This window comes from Acipenser ruthenus, chromosome 4 (assembly GCF_902713425.1).
Source record: "Acipenser ruthenus chromosome 4, fAciRut3.2 maternal haplotype, whole genome shotgun sequence".
Lineage (NCBI taxonomy): Eukaryota > Metazoa > Chordata > Actinopteri > Acipenseriformes > Acipenseridae > Acipenser > Acipenser ruthenus.
Genome location: NC_081192.1, coordinates 73,530,101 through 73,547,564, shown reverse-complemented (window position 1 = coordinate 73,547,564; position 17,464 = coordinate 73,530,101). Strand labels below are relative to the sequence as shown.

The window sequence follows — 17,464 nt, the reverse complement described above, 5'->3', positions numbered from 1 at the left end:
TTGGTTCTTCCAGTCCTGGGTTTGTCAATTTCAGATGGTGTTTCTCTGTACTTGCTGATTATGCTTTGGATACCACACCTTGAAATGTGTTTTTTTTTTCCTTTTTTATGCAAGTCAAGATTGTTATAATAATAGAAAAAACTAGTGGAGGCTTTAAGTAAATTGTTGATGCGCATAATGCATCAGAGTAGAACAATACAACATGTCTAAGACTTTTGCACAGCCGCGTATATATATACATATACTGTGTGTATGTGTGTGTGTATATGTATATGTATATATATATATATATATATATATATATATATAAAATTACTGATTGTCGTTTATGTCAGGAACAGAAAAATGTATACCACTCCCTGCTATTAAGTTTTCAAATAAAAAAAAATACAAAGACATCTCCAAACAAATGTTACTCATTCAAATGGATGATATGACTAAACAGATGTAACATCAACCATCTTCATGGAGGAAAACTGTTTCCAACCTAAAATGTATACTTTATTACTGAGGAAACATAAATTACCATTTTACATTGTTCTTATACATTCATTTTTAAGTAGGATGTAAAAGGTAACTATCGAAAGAGTATCACACTCTAGTACCTTCAAAGCAGGCAGAAATACTGCAGTGTTACATTATTCTGTAAAAAAGTTTAGCCTGATTGCTTGAGTCTCGTTGGATGTCAAGTCAGTTGCTGTTGCTTGTATTTCAGTTAAACCAAATTTGATATCCAGTCTAACTCTCCGGTTCCTTCCCAGCCTGACATTTGGCATGGGCACAGTAAAGGACCCGATTTCCTCCAATCCAGACTCGTCCACGTACATGGCATTCAGCTTCTCTGTACTGAAAAATCTGAAGCACATTGCGTTTTGATCCTGGTCAATTGGTGAATAGAAATACTCAGCAACTTGCTGACAGCCCACAGATTGACCCTTTTCCACCAGTTTTTCAAAAAGATCATCACAGTAAACATAATCACCCGCTTTATTCACTCTCCGCTTTCTAGGATCATGGACTGAAGGATCAAACGGCCTACATATAGCAATGCCATATGTCAGCGCACTGACTCTAGATGCGATTATTTTGGGGTCATTTCCAAACAAAATTGCTCCTTTAGCAATGGCTAGCTGTGAATCATAGGGGCACAGGACACGGCACCTGCTACTGAACTTTTTTCGGATTTCATCTCGTAGTAACCTGCTTGATGCGTACCCGCCAACAAGCAAGATGTAGTCTATACTAATCTCTGGAGTGGACAGGATAGGCTTGATTGCCTTAACTATATGGTTTACACTGGATTTAAAAAGCGTCTTGAGTTTGTTGTATGTAATTTTGATAGATCCATCTGACCAAGAGGCTCCATCTACCTTTTTAAAAAAGCAAGATATATCATCCTGTTTGTCTTGTGCTAATTTGCTCAAATTGTAGTGACATGAAATGTATATATCCTCTTCCTTTCCAACACATTTTTGAAAGGAAAAGTTGTACATCATTTTTTGAAGTTCTGCAGGATGTTCCTTCTCATACCTGTCCCACACATCTGGGTGGAAAATGTCCCTGAGGAAGCTTCTGAATTCTTTGTCTACAGACGACCCTCCCCACCCCCCTCCTGATGCTTTCTGCAGCTCTTTCAGGGACCCACCTTCCAGGACCTCATGCACAGTGATGTCTACTGTTCCACCTGAAATATAAACAATATATACAATAAAATGATACAGAATCCACATGACTTATTCCCTGCATGTTTTGACAGGGAAAGGTTACGCCAATAGTAACTAGAAACAAAACAAAAACAAAGCATCCCCAGTTGCATAATCTAAGGAGTATGTCATATTCGACTGAATTGTTTGTAAACATGAAGTAATATGGAAATGTGAAGATCTGTTTCATTTATATGACCAGAGGATTAAAAAAGATTTGTCTCATATGAAGTTTTGTTCACCTTATTTGCAAATTGGTGTTCTTTATTTACCTACAGTATGTTGTATGAGGTGTTTTTTATTGTAATGTTATTTTATTTTTTTTTGGTAAAAACATGGTGGTAACTCAAGTTTCTCATTGTTAGAATTTTTTTTTTCTACCGCATACTGTACATAATATGAATTTCTTAATTAAAGTTAATGTATGATTTATCTCCATTTAAATAAAGAAATAAATAAATATTTCCATACATAAATATTATAGGCTGGGTTTACTCGCTGGTCAGATCTAGACTGCAGAAATTGCAAAAATAAATGAACCTGGAGATTATCACCTTGAACCAGACCTTTAAACGAATTACAGCACGTACGTGGATTTACATGATATGGAATTGAAGCAACGATCGAGTTATGTCAGATGCTATCAGCCGACATGCAACAGGGTACCATACTCAGAGGAGTTATACTATAAATGTAAGTGTTATCTGGTTTAGCATTCCTTGCCACCAGTTCATTTCACCCCCCTCTTGAAATCAGCTATAAAAAAACACCAAAAGATGTGCTTGTGATTGGTTCTCTGCTATAGTAGGCACAACTTTCCAGTTTAAATAAGGAATGCCTGTTCTTGAACTTTTAGGAATTGGTGGTTAGAAGAGCCCAGCAAAGAGCTACCAGACTAGTCCCAGGGCTAAAAGATATGCTTTAGGAAGGCAACTCGATCTGTTTAGCCTTGAACAAAGAAAGGGTAGGAGAGACTTAATAAATGTATTTAAAAACTAATCAGCTATCGAATGGCCTCCTCTCATTTTATAAAGATCATGTTCTAGACTTGTACACATTATCCTTCTGCTTACCTCCACAATCAACAACAATATACTGTGTTCCTGGACTCTGTTCTAGTTTTTCTTGATCTTTTCCTTCTTGTACAAAGCCAGTGCTGGGCAGCTGTTTGCACCACACTGAAGCAGCCTCAGGCTCCAGGGCCAGAACCAGGTTCTCTGAACCCATCTCCTCTACCAGTCCTGCCTGGTTGGTGTAAGAAAATTAGGGAATTGGGGTTATACAGTGTAATGAGTTACTGCACTAGCTTTTCATCAGGGTAAGAATCCAGCTTAGGTCACAAATGAAATGAGCTGTCAATGGACATCACAAAACCACCACACAACTCCTCAGCAAGGTTTAATATTGAAACTGCATTCTTACATTGGATATGTTAGCTCCAACAGCACTAGTTTAGTCAACAATACAGACTCAAGCTGGAGCCACAATGAAAGAAAACAACTTTCCTTTAGTTATTTTATTAATAAAAACTTTATGTTCCTGTAAACATTGTCAAAGCTTTCATTTTAATGGGTTGCAAGCATAGATCTGCCATACTTGGAAGCATATATACTTTAGAGCAGTGAAAAGGTAAACATGAGAACATGAGGGATAAACATGAAGGATCTCACACCATTTATTTCACATATTACAGATTTTAACACTTTATATGTAAACTATGGTGTCTCGGTAGGTATTTAAATTTCAAGCTATATTGGGAAAAGCTGTATGTGCCATATACCTTGGTCCATGCTGATCATTTTTCACCAGATTTCACAAGTTTCTGTGACTTTACTATACTAAAATGCTAATTTTAATAAATGTTAATTTTTTAAATCTCGTATATAGAAACACATAAAACCAAACATTTTGCATCACCTGCATCACATTACATATATATATATATATATATATATATATATATATATATATATATATATATATATATATATATATATAAACATAATTTAGATTTTAACATCATGTGATCAAAGAAACTACAAAATTAAATGGCAAAAATCTACCGGAAGCCATAATAGTACTACAGTATTTCATGTTCATTTTTGCAATGTCACATTTTTTAATTTTTGTCATTTTTTTAAGTATATGGAAAACTATAAAGCGGTATGTAATTTAATATGTAAAATTAACACTATTCATCAAAATGTGTTAATTCTATAGGGTGAAGCAAAATGTGTTATTTCTATAGCATGATGCAAAACTTTTGGCCATAGCTGTATATATGTAACAGATTACAATGATATGCAAGTATTGTAAGTTTTGAAAAATAATTTCTTAGATATCTGTTATAATAACAGTCCATGTTAAAAATAAATACATTTAAAATTGTTAACTGCATAGCACTTGTATTCATACATAAACTTACATTCTAAATTGGGGAAATCATCTCAGTCCAATATATCAAGCACATCTACTACAATTGTTTGTATAATACATTTACAACAATAAGCAATACAGTGGCATGTATTGCTTTACTGTAATCTGCAGGTTGGTCCGGAAATAATAAAAGTCCCGATCTGTTACACCCACTCATAACACAAACACAAGTCCACAGCGTGTGCTCTAGTGCTCGTGGTGCAAATACGGTTTATTGTACAAACAAAGTGAAGTGTTGTCCGGGTTTAGTACTGGCCTTTGGCGACAGCTCCGGATTGTATTTCAGCCGTCAAAAAAATAACAAACAGTATTTTCAGACAAGACAAGAAACAAACAAAACATTCATGATAACAACACAGGTTTCTCCTTCCGGTTCATGTTTAACCATTACAAAAGAACAGATCACATTGCTCCATCCCCTTTTATACTATTGTGACAGAAATACAATGATTCTTGGTAGTAAATCTCCCTCCCGACCTGTGAGGTCGCTAAGTAGCGAGAATAGAGTTCCCTGGATGGGCTAGTCTGATAAGTTCTTTCCCAGGGTCCAGGGGAAGTCGGCCAGCTAGAAAGGGGGCGGAATCCCCGTTGACCTGGTGAAGCTGGCTATCCTCTGTCGCCTCAACATCACCGCTGAGACTCACCAAGTACAATTCAGGGAGTACCGCAGGTCCCTGTAGACACGCCCCAGGGTGGTCGCAGAGCGGTTGTGCGACCACATGGTACATTGGCTGACCCCTGAGAAGAAAACCAACCTGCAAATGGGGGAGGCGGTGGTAGTGGAGCAATTATGCCATGTGGTCGGTGCCAATACCCAAGCCTGGATATGGTGCTACAACCCCGACACCCTGGAGGACGCTGTGAAGCTGGCCGAGGATTTTGAGGACTCCCTGGTTTCCGCCCGGAACGGGATACTGTCACCTGGTAGTAGAGGTGGCGGAAAGGTTGCCACACCCAGTTATTCTGGGTCAAGACTGGCCAAAATCTAAAGAATTAATGCAAATAGTGGCAGTCTCAGCCGCACACGTAAACGTGGCAGAAAAGAGGAAAAGGGAATCAATTGGTGATGTGTTTCCTTTTCAAGCTGAAATGTTTTGTCCTATTTTCCATCCTAGAAAAATGAATAGAGAAGGACCGCAAAATGGGAGGGTCTGATGGGAGAGCACTCGGATGGTAATAAACACCAGTAAAAGGGAACTGGAACGCAGTGTGACTGAGAGGGTGAGGTTACTGGGCCATCTAGGGCAGATGTTAATCCTGCCCCTCTCAATATACCGGACGTGGTACTCAAGCACAGCTATAGTGTGGGGCCAACATAATGACCTGTCACTAGTGCACGCTTGGGGGCAGGTCCGGTCTATTGAATGTAAGGATGTTGATGGTGCTGGGGCGCTAGTATTTCCGCACTTCAGTATCAAGGGGCAATTACTGTATAGGGTAAACCTAGCCGCGGGCACAGGACAGTCTGTAACACAGTTATTGGTTCCCCCGTCTTGTTGGACCGAGGTCATGAGGCTGGCGCATGATATCCCTTTTGCAGGGCACCTCGGAGCTGACAAGACAAGGGAACGGATATTGGCTCGATTCTATTGGGTAAGACTTCATACTGATGTGTCGAAATATGTAGCTGCATGCCCAGACTGCCAACGAGTAGCACTGGGTCGAGTGCGCCCTGCCCCTTTGGTTCCACTGCTGATTATTTCCACCCCCTTTGAAGGCATTGCAATGGACATAGTGGGCCCTTTGCTAACTTCTGATTCCGGGTATACGCATATATTAGTAATGGTAGATTATGCAACGCGATACCCGGAGGCAGTTCCACTGAGGTCCAATAGTGCCGCTGCAATAGCCACAGTTAGTGCAGATTATGGCTAGAGTAGGGATCCCCAAGGAGATTTTGACTGATCATGGAACTTACTTTGTCTAAAACATTACAGCAAGTATATAAAATATAAAAAATAAGTCCCATCAGGACATCTGTTTATCATCCACAGACAGACGGTTTGGTGGAGCGCTTTAATCAGACTTTGAAGCAGATGCTGAGACGTTTTGTAACAAGAGCAAAAACATTGGGCATCGCTTCTTCCCTACCTCCTTTTTGCAGTGAGAGAGGTGCCGCAGGGTTCGACAGGGTTCTCCCCCTTTGAGCTCTTATACGGCCGACAGCCTCGTGGCATCCTCGATCTGTTGAGAGAGGGATGGGAGGAGCCAGTGACGACTCGTGGCCCAAAAAAAGAAATGAACTAACGAAGCGAAACCGTGCTCAAACCCGATGTCTTATTTTAACCATTTTTATGTAAACATTAAGCTATCTTTCTAACATTACCAGATCTTTCATCACAAACTGTTCTACGCCAGATTGTCACAATCGAGAAAGGGTCTCTCTTATCAACAGCTGCACCTGCACTAAACTGAGCATTTGAAATGGAAGTATAGTCACACTCTGGTGCTGTTAATAACATTCTGAACTACAGCAGAGTCAGGTTCGGTTTCTGTTGATGTTTCTGGCGTTGGTGGTTTAGCTATTTTGTTGTAGAAAAATTCCAAACATGGCTATCTTTTTGCCATTTTAACAGGGCAACATCAAATTCACTCAGTTTCTAGCACGTGTGAAAGTCTCACACAAGAACAAATATAATGGTGAAGGGTCTTAAGACAGTCTTTGGTTGTTATTAAGGTTTGAAAGTTTGAAATAATCTACACACATATTCTATATACACTTACAAAAAACATACAAATATATAAAAAATCCTGGATACGCCACTGCTGCCAGGGTTTTTATTCAGGAGGGGATGGAAATGGTAACTTTAAGGTGAGTAATCACAGTGATTTCTTATTTGTGCATTGACGTTTTATTTTTGAAAAATAAAGAACAATCTTTTTTTTAACAGAAGATCCAGTAACAAAATACAATGTTGTGCAAAATAGTTTAAAAAAAAAAAATCAGTTTAGAACACTTCCAATTAAAAATAAAAAAGGAAATACAAAAACAAATCACATTATGATAATAAATAAAAATAACTAATTTCATTATTATTATTATTATTATTATTATTATTATTATTATTATTATTTATTTCTTAGCAGACACCCTTACCCAGGACGACTTACTTACGACTTAGTCGTAAACAAAAAATAAATTTGTACTTATGGTTGTTCATTTTTGTTAACTAACATTTTGTGTTCAAAGCAAAGTAAACCATTTTATGTAATCTCATAAATCCTGACTCATTTAATTACCGTTTGACTGGCGCAGGACTGCCGGTGGTAGCTGCTAGCTTGTTGTCTTCAGACGGTTCATCAAAAGTTTTCTGCCGTTTAGACAAATTAGGGCGACCAAAACAAATAGCTAATTTTTGGATTGTTTTTCCTTTCCCATACATCTGCCAGGCCATACTTCACATCTCTCACTCAGTGTTACGTCACGTTGCGCGTCCGTTTGGACTGTAAAGTGTAAAAGCTGTGTGCATTGACCAGTCAGAAGAGTTCAAGGTTGAACCTCTCACGAATGACAGTAAATATCCCAATCACAAACACAAATTTGAAACGCGCGCTTTGGCAGACAGCAAGCATGTCCTTAGTCAGTTGTGAGTGGCAGTTCATTTGTATACTAATTGAAAGCAGTACTGACTGAAGCGTATTGAGGCCACCAAAAAAAATCTTTTCAGCACTTTTTTTTCTGTAACGCAGTGGCTAGGCCACTGTCTGGCAGAAATCTGGGGGGGGGGGGGGACATGACCAGGTGTGCCCCCCCCCCACGCGTCGCCACTGGAAGGAGCACAAAGGCTTGTCCAAAAATGTAGCAGATCGCCTGGATTTGGTCGGTCGTTTGGCCCAGGACAACCTCAAATTGACTCAGCACAGGCAACAGCAGCATTACAATAAAAAATGCATGAATTCGAACATTTCGACCTGGAGACAAGGTAATGCTGCTGCTTTCCTCCTCAGAATCAAAGTTATGTGCTAAATGGCAGGGGCCATATGAAGTGATTCGGGCTATAGGAAAGGTGAATTATGAAATTAGACAGCCTGATCGCCGTAATGAATGTGAAATTTATCATATAAATGTATTAAAGTCCTGGCAGGCAAGGGAGGCCTTATTTATAGCACCAGGCAATGTAGAGGATGATTTAAACCCCTGTCCAGAAACCCCTAGCACTAAAATAATTTCGATGGGGGAACAATTGGTTCCAGGTCAGCAAAGGGAACTGTGTAAGCTTATTGAGGAGTTCAGCTATGTTTTCTCTGACTTGCCCGGTAGGACTAACTTGGTTCAATATGACATTATCTCTCCCTCAGGTGTCACAGTATGAGAGAGACCTTACCGGATTCCAGAAAGACGACGAAGTGGCGTTTGCAAAGAGGTATGGGACATGCTCGAACTTGGGGTGATTGAGCCTTCCAGGAGTGAGTGGTGCAGTCCAATTGTCATAGTGGCCAAGTAAGATAGCACCAACCACTTTTGTGTGGACTTCCGGAAGGTAAACGCTATTGCCAAGTTTGATGCGTACCCTATGCCTCAGGTCGACAAACTTCTAGATAGACTGGGAAAGGCAAAGTTTATCTCTACTCTGGACCAGACGAAGGGATACTGGCAGATACCCTTGACCTCCAGTTCTAGAGAGAAAACCGCATTTTCAACACCAGAAGGGCTGTTCCACTTTAAAACCAGGCCGTTTGGGCTGCCTTAGCCGGTTATTACCACCGCTTTATCCCAGAATATTCCACAGTGGTTAACCCTTTAGTAGACCTCACCAAAAAGAGTGCAACAAATTTAATTAAGTGGTCAGTTGAGTGTCAGGAGGCGTTTGATATTATTAAGTGTAAACTTTGCCAGGTCCCCACTCTTATCACACCTGGTTTCACCAAGAGATTCATCCTCCACACCGATGGGTTGGATGTGTGTTTGGGTGCGGTCTTGTCCCCAAAGGTAGACGGAGTAGAACATCCGATACTGTATCTCAGTAAAAAGATGCTTCCTCTGGAGCGCAACTACTCAAACTCTTTGGCTGAAAAGGAGTGTTTGGCCATTAAATGGGCTACTCACTCTTTACGATATTACCTGCTGGGACATTCATTTGATCTTGTCACAAACCACGCCTCACTCAAGTGTTTAAGCACAATGAAGGACAGCAATGCCCGGATAACTCGGTGGTATCTGGCGTTGCAGCCCTTCATGTACCACATGGTACACCGTGCGGGGAAAGATCACCAAAATGCGGATTTTTCCCGGGAGGGGGGTGTAATGGGAAAGATAGATTCAGCCGAGTGTTCCTTGGGCTCCATTCTGAGCGGCGGGATATGTAACAGAAATACAATGATTCTTGGTAGTAAATCTCCCTCCCGACCTGTGAGGGTGCTAAGCTGAACGGGCTGGCCTGACAGTTCTTTCCCGGGGTTCAAGGGAAGTCGTACAGCTAGAAAGGGGGTGGAACTCTGCTGCATTAACACATTGACCTGGAAGGGAAACGACGTGGCAGTCGCAGATTGGAGGGACAACTGCAGTCGTTTACCAAGGGGTCATGTGTGACGGCATAAAAGGGGACGGAGAGACGCAATCTGTTCCTTCGCTTTGGTTTTGTGATTGAACCTGAAAGGACCCGTGAGAGACCCAGTGATAAAAAAAGTACTGTGAGTGTTCTGTTTTGTTTGTCTATAATTGTTTGTTTGTTATCATTAGACGGCTAACATGTTCCGGAGCTGTCGCCAAGGGCCAGCAGAAAACCCGGAACAGCACTTCACTTTTGTCAAGAATAAACTTGTATCACCCACCACGAGCACTACAGCACGCACCCAGGACTGGTGATCGTGTTTGTACATTGTGGGAAAGATACGTGTGTTTATTATTTGGGACTGCAACCCATTTGTTTGTATCCAGTGCATTATACATTGTTGTGTACTGACTAGAGTTATTGTTTGGTCGCCAGACCAGGATTATAATTAATAAAACCCCTTTCCAAATGGATTACAATTTTCTGTCTGTTCATTGTGCACTGCATTGCTCCTGCACCTGTACACAATCAACCACTTTGCCACAACCATCTATCATGACCCCTTGGTCAATGAGTGCAACAACTCCTCCAATCCGCAGCTGCCACACTGTTTCCCTTCTGGGTTGATGATTTAGTGTACCGGAGCTCCGCCATCTTTCTATATAACCAACTTCAGCCTAACCCTGGGAATGAATTATCTGGCCATCCAGTCTGTTCCCTTTACATAGCACCCTCCCAGATTGGGAGAGAGATGTATAACCAAGAATCACTGTCTGTCACACTCATATATATTAAAACTTGAAATGCTCAAAATTAGAAGTTAGAGTATTCTTGCTCTCAGGTAGCAATATGTTTTTTTTCCCTTTAAAGGGCTTAATTATCAGCTCACATCAGCTCATATGGCATAAATACTGGACACGGAGGTGACACAGACAGAGAAGCCTTTAATGCCACCAGGATCATCGTGGACCATCAGTGAATAATCTCACATTTTTTACTCTAAAATGTGATTTTACATTTTTTGAAGGTCATATGAAACACATTTTAATAATTGAACATTTAATTAAACAAGAATTATATTTGATCTCAAATATGCACATTTGTCAGATTTCCAGCATATCTTTTTTTTTATCATCCCCCAATCCATTTTACAACAACAGTTATACAACTTGTGAGGTCACTGGCTACCTGGGTGTTAAAAGGGAGGTTAAAAGAAGGAGAGAGCACACTTGGGACTGAATCCAGGGGAGCAGTCAGGTTTTGCAGATAAACACAAACAAATACGAGTCCAATCTTGCAAGTAATTTTTAAACCAATTTACAACAAGAGAATCAAGCCAGTATTCTGCAGTTTAATCATTTCATGGTCAACAGTATCACAACCTTTTTTTAGATCAATAAAGATAACTGTAGTATAAAGTCCCTTATCCATTGCAGAGAATATATCATTTAGTACACTGGCAATAGCAGTAACTGTTTTATGCATGAGTCTAAAATCAGACTGCTGTGGCAGCAAGAGTTTATTTTTCAGTAACAAAATTCATAATCCTGTGTTACATTTTTCCAGTAATTGGACACTAATTATTGATATCAGTAGCAGATCCAGATTTAAAGATATATCAGCTTGTTTCCATCTGTTTGGAATTTGACTAGTCAGTAAAGTAGTAACATGCTTGTTAAGGAGAATTTAAAATGTCAATTCCGTATTTCAACAGAAGAATATTGGCATCATCTTCGGAACCGGCCTTTCAATTTCTAATAGACATAAGTTGTATTTTTACTTCATTGGGACAATGAAGTAAAAATGCAGCCTAAAAGATAATTCCTTATTGCAGTTTGTTTTATTATTATTTATTTATTTGGCAGACACCTTTATCCATGTTATTGTTTAGATACAATACAAGCCACTAGTATTAACTGAGACAGGCAATTGATCAGATTACCTGAATCCCTGGAGAGAGCCCTCAGACTGATTCACAGTTTGTTTTAACTGTTGGAGTACAGGTGGGAAAGTACTTTTAGGGATCAGTTGTTCAAAAGAAAAACTGGCTTGAATAAAATGTTGATTAAAAAGGTTTGCAATGTTGTCCCTATCATCACACTTAATACCATTCATAATAAATTATTTAGGAAATTCATGTTTCTGGACTCCTGTAAGATTTTGTACACGTTTCCAAAATTTTAGTATTTTGCAAATTCTCAGTAGTAAGATTTAGGTAATAAGATGCTTTAGATTACGTATTTCTTTTATACACTGATTTCTAAGTTTTCTATATTCAATCCAGTCAGATGAACAAGAGGATGACTTAGCTTTATCCTATGTGCAATCTAAGTTTACACAGAATTGTAATATTATAATTATACCAGTGGAGAGATGAGACCTTTATTGAATATGCCATCAAGAGTGACATGGGACCTGAGCACACAAATGCAGTGCAGCACAACAGAAAAGGCACCTCATGTTGAACAGAGAAGCAACAGCATACAACAACATGAAAACACAACACCACCACCACTCAAGAGAACCAGAAGACAGAAGTGGTAGTGTAAGGTTTACACAGATTTGAAAAGAGTCACACCAGAGTTGCCAGTGTAAGGCTTATAAGTTAGCTAAACATGGATTTAACTACTTTCTTATGCTGTAAGGATGAGATCAGACCATGTTTCAAATTTCAACAGTGTTTACCATTTATTAGCTCCAAATAATAACATTGCATTCTACACTGAACGTTATTGTTTAAATACAATACGTGCCACTAGTATTAACAGAGATCAGCAATTGATCAGATTACCTGAATCCCCAGAGACAGCCCTCAGACTGATTCACTGATGGTCCACGATGATCCTAGAGGCATTAAAGGCTTCTCTGTCTGTGTCACCTCCATGTCCGGTATTTATGCTATATCGGCTTTGGACATATGTGACTATGGTACTGTCTGTTTTTGTTATCTTACTAATTATCAAAAGCTGTTATTCCATTCAAGTACAACCGACCACTATCCAATCTCGTGGTTAAATGTTTACGATATTTCACTCCATAAATTTCTGCACATGCTTTAAAGTCACTTCCAGCAAACTAGTTTAATATTTACCAATAAATTTACTCTCATATGATATTTCCAATACATTTCCCTCCTACAGTAGTAGTGGGCAACTCAATTATCCACAGGCTTGCGGGTGCCAGGTGCCAGGGTCAGAGACATCACATCGTGGATTGACAAGCTACTGGTGTGATGAAAAAACAATTTATAACGAATTTGGAATTAAAAATCATTTTTTAACAGTTAGGTATTCTCCCCTAAAACCAGGCCAAACTTTTTCCTTCACAAAATACACCTTGGAAATATATACAATATGCTGGAAATGCAAGACCAGTTCATCTCAAACAGTAAGAAGGCCAAACTAAACAGTCTCCAAAATGGTTTAATCGATCCATTAAGCAAAGCATGATGAAGAAAAGGGAGATCTATAGAGTACAAAAAAGATAACAGCACAGCAAAATAACAAGGAAGTGCATGTGCAGGTAAAAGAAAAAGATATCAGACAAGTTAAAATAGATATGACATTAAACATACCCCCAAACAGTTCTTCCAATACCCCAACAGCAAAAGAACAGTCAAGGAAGATGTCAAGAGCCTAAGTAACAACATGAGGAATAGAGTGGAGGATGACAAAGCCTATGACATCATATATTTGGTGTCACGTCAAACTGCAATCCATGGGAATACAAGGAAGTACATGGAACTGAATACAAAACTGGTTAAAACACAGGAACCAGAGAGTACTTGTTAGAGGGGAGACCTCTATCTGGGGAAATGTACTCAGTGGGGTGCTGCAGGGCTCCGTCCTTGGACCACTGAGGTTTCTTATCTACATCAACGACTTAAATCGGGGGATAATTAGCAAACCTGTGAAATCTGCAGAAATGCAACACTTGGGGGAGTGGCCAATATGCTTACAGTCATCACGGAAATCAAGAGTTTCAGACCGCATAAAGAACTGGGCAAAAAACGTGGCAAATGAAATTCAAGGTCAACAAATGTAACGTGTTAGATGCTAGTCACAAAAACATAAGATCCAAATACCAAAGGGCTGGTATAGAACAGGCTCACCAAGAGAAAGACTTGGTGTTGTAATGGATTTGTTGATGTTAGCAACCACGCAGTGCGGGGAAGCAATCAAAAAGGCAAACAGAATGCTTGGGTATATAGCCAAAGCTGTAGAATACAAATCCAAGACGCTTATGCTGAGATTGTATAATGCACTGGTGAGACTGCAGTTGGAGTACTGTGTTCAATTCTGGTCACCACAGCACCAAAGGGACATTGTGACCTTGAAGAGAGTCCAATGAAGAGCAAACAGACTAATTCCAGGGCTTAAAGGAATGAGCTATGAAGATAGGCTGAAAACACGGAATCGGTTAGCCTAGAACAAAGAAAAATCAGGGGGGACATGACTGGAGTCCTTAAAATTTTAAAAGGAGTTGACATAGTTAACCCAAACCAATACTTTAAGTACAGTGCAGAAACCAGGGCCAGTGGACACCGTTGGAAATTAAGTGGATAGGGTTACCTAGTCATGTTGTTGAGGCAGAATCACTTGGATCCTTTAGACCAAACTTGACAAAGTTCTGAGATCAACTTTGTTCAGAGGGTAAATGGGCAAGACAAAAGATTTAAGTGCCTTTGAACGGGGTATGATAGTAGGTGCCAGGCGCGTCGGTTTGAGTGTGTCAAGAACTGCAACGCTGCTGGGTTTTTCACGCTCAACAGTTTCCCGTGTGTATCAAGGATGGTCCACCACCCAAAGGACATCCAGCCAATGGCAGGCCAGTGGTCGAAAACGGCTCATTGATGAAAGAGGCCAAAGGAGGCTGACACGAATTGTGCAGAGCAACAGACAGGCTACAGTTTGTCAACTGACAGTCCAGTACAACATTGTTGCAGAAAGACCCATAAAAGAATGCACAACTCGTCGTACCTTGACACGAATGGGGTATGGCAGCCGACGACCGAACAGAGTTCGACTTCTTTCAGCAAAACACAAGAAACTGCGGTTGCAGTGGGCTAAGGAACGAAAACACTGGACACTGGAGGATTGGAAAAACATTGGCTGGTCTGATGAATCCCGGTTCTTGCTGTTTCACACTGATGGGAGGACTAGGGTATGGAGAAAACCACATGAGTACATGCATCCATCATGCCGCGTGTCAACATTGCAGGCTGGTGGTGGTGGTGTGATGGTGTGGGGTGTGTTTTCATGGCACACATTGGGCCCCTTGATAAAAGTGGAGCAACGTTTGAATGCCACAGGATATCTGAATATCATTGCCAATCAGGTGCATCCCTTCATGGCAGCAGTGTATCCATCTGCTAATGGATTTTTTCAGCAGGATAATGCCCCATGCCACAAGACTAGGATTGTCTAGGAAGGGTTCCACGAACATGACAGTGAATTCAGCTTACTGCAGTGGCCTGCCCAGTCACCAGATCTCAATCCAATTGAGCATCTGTGGGATGAGATGGAACGAGCTATTCGGAGGAGAGATCCACTACCAGCCAACTTGACACAACTGTGGGAAGCATTGGAGTCAACATGGGCCAGCATCCCTGTGGAACGCTTTCGACACCTTGTAGAGTCCATGCCCCAATGAATTGAGGCTGTTCTGAGGGCAAAAGGGGGTGCAACTCAATATTAGGAAGGTGTTCCTAATGTTTTGTACACTCAGTGTATATAGTTGTGTGTGATATATTTAAATATGTAGTATTGGTGTGGGGGTTAGACACCCACTGGATAAGAATGGTATTGCAATTATTATTGTATATACTGTATTTTATTTGTGTGTGACTTACTATTCCCCCTAATGTTAGTAACGAGCTAGTGGCAGCATACAGGTTACAGAACACTTCATTCAGAGCCACATCATTTCTAGGGGGTATAACAAGTTTGTTTTACACTGGTGTTATTACTTTAAAAAGACTGCAGGAAACATTGGAAATTGGAGATAGGATTCTGTTTGTATTTTTACAGAGTATCAGGAAATGACAGAAATTCCAAGTATAAATGCTCAGATAATGTTTGAATTATCTAGTTTAGATGTAATCGAATCATATTTTTAATGAAAACACCTGGTCTCCAGCCCTACTGTACCTCTGTGGCAGCCAGCCTCATGAACTGTTTGGCTGCAGAGTCCCAGATAGCCGGTACTGTCAGCACCCAGGTCACATCCGAGGCAATGAACTTCTTCCCATCGGTTGAATCTCTAATGGTGCCCAAGGCGTGATCCTTCAGGTAGCGCAGGCTTTCTGTGAACACTTTCAGGGCAGGAAAAGGCTCTCCATTTTTTGCACAGATCATAATATTTTTGTTGATTGTCTGAAAGGTGCAGTATAAAAAATATATTAAACATGAAATAATGAAGGATGATCATTTATTTTTTGAAGGTGGAAAGCAAAAACTAGTTATGCCCTAAAGCGATTTTGAAATAATAATTTAAAAAAACACAAGACTTCAAACAGCTCTGAAATCTCTGAAACTGCACCTGTTAGTCAAGGTTTTGTTATGAATTTTTTTTTTGAAAGCCATGAAAGCCATGGCAAAAGAAAAATATACAAAGCGATGGGCACCTTGAACCAACACGTTTTCTTGCTAATCCAAGCATTTTATGCTTAGCTGGAGCCATTGAGAAGCTTGCCCTTTCCACCCATTGAACATTTTTACAATATATCACCACAGCTGACAACTATCACAACGTGTGGGGTTAGATATAACGACCACTGCCTTTGTGATATGTCAGCATACAGCAACTTCCATTTAAATAAAGTAAATCTTTTTTATGCCAGCTGTATTTCCTTTGTAATACCTAGATCAAGAATGGTGAATGTATTTCTTATTAGCATCCATACCCAATATTTAGCTTTTTTTAATTTTTTTATTTTTTAAATAATTTTTAGTATATCCTACACTATTACAATGTTGTTGTTTTTTAAAGATTGATTCTAAAAACAATATAAATCGAAGTTTCTGTAAACAAAAGCAAAGCATAGTTGTATAATTTCTTTAAATAGATTTTATGAGCAGCAAACTGCGCATACATCCATGGTTTTTCTGTTTCAGGTAAATCCACCCCGAGCAGCTCAAGACGAGTCAAATTCCTACCTTATTGTACAATTCCATCTTGAAATTTTCAAAAAAACAGAAACGTAAGGCATCCTTTGAAGTCATCCTGTTATAAGTCTGCACTGCATCATAACCAAACTTCATGAAACGTTTCTCTTCATTAAACAGAATACAGGTTGGTGTTTTAGGGGACCTGTGTCCTTGCTCCATGCCCCAAAATACAGACCTGATATTATCCATACACGACTTTACACAGAAGCAATACCCGCTGAACGCTGTACCAAAGTCTATAGCAACTACTAGAAAAGAATCTGACATTTTCGTCTTGAATATCAGTTATTTCGCTGTAGTACTTTTAATGAACAACAAAGTTTTCTGTCTGTCCTGAAAATCTTGTTAGTTTGATTGATATTGTCAATGCCCTATAGCCAGAGAGAGTGGAGGTCATGACGTCAAGCAAGTGAAACTAGACTTATTGAAATGCTACATTCGGTTTTGTTTTACCGACCGTCTTACCATGAAACGAAACTTACCACAAATTAATAACGTGTTTTCCAAAAAGATCTCTTTCAGTTTCAGAAGCGCAACCTGTGAATCTGTATTCTACCCGGAGACTGCTGATGCTGCGCGTCCTATTGGCTGAGAGCCGTCAGGGCGGCCAATCACAATATTCCGAGTGAGAGAACCTTCTTATAATGAGACAGTTGTAATTAAC

General features: G+C 39.9%; 1 protein-coding gene across 1 annotated transcript; it reads right to left on the bottom strand.

Moving 5' to 3' along the window:
- Positions 1-311: 311 nt before the first annotated feature.
- LOC131736934 (heat shock 70 kDa protein 12A-like) lies at positions 312-17,203 on the bottom strand. Its single transcript, XM_059022752.1, has 4 exons — positions 16,789-17,203; positions 15,781-16,005; positions 2,777-2,948; positions 312-1,684 (listed from the first exon to the last, which is right to left on the bottom strand). The coding sequence occupies exons 1-4, from the start codon at positions 17,065-17,067 to the stop codon at positions 639-641; spliced, it is 1,722 nt and encodes a 573-aa protein (XP_058878735.1). The 5' UTR covers positions 17,068-17,203; the 3' UTR covers positions 312-638.
- Positions 17,204-17,464: the final 261 nt, after the last annotated feature.

Excerpts from the sequence above, each read along its gene's own strand:
- LOC131736934 (XM_059022752.1), bottom strand. The coding sequence starts at position 17,067 with ATGTCAGATTCTTTTCTAGTAGTTGCTATAGACTTTGGTACAGCGTTC. Across the intron at positions 2,949-15,780 it reads TGAGGCTGGCTGCCACAGAG|GCAGGACTGGTAGAGGAGAT; the intron begins GTACAGTAGGGC and ends TACACCAACCAG. Across the intron at positions 1,685-2,776 it reads TATTGTTGTTGATTGTGGAG|GTGGAACAGTAGACATCACT; the intron begins GTAAGCAGAAGG and ends TTTATATTTCAG.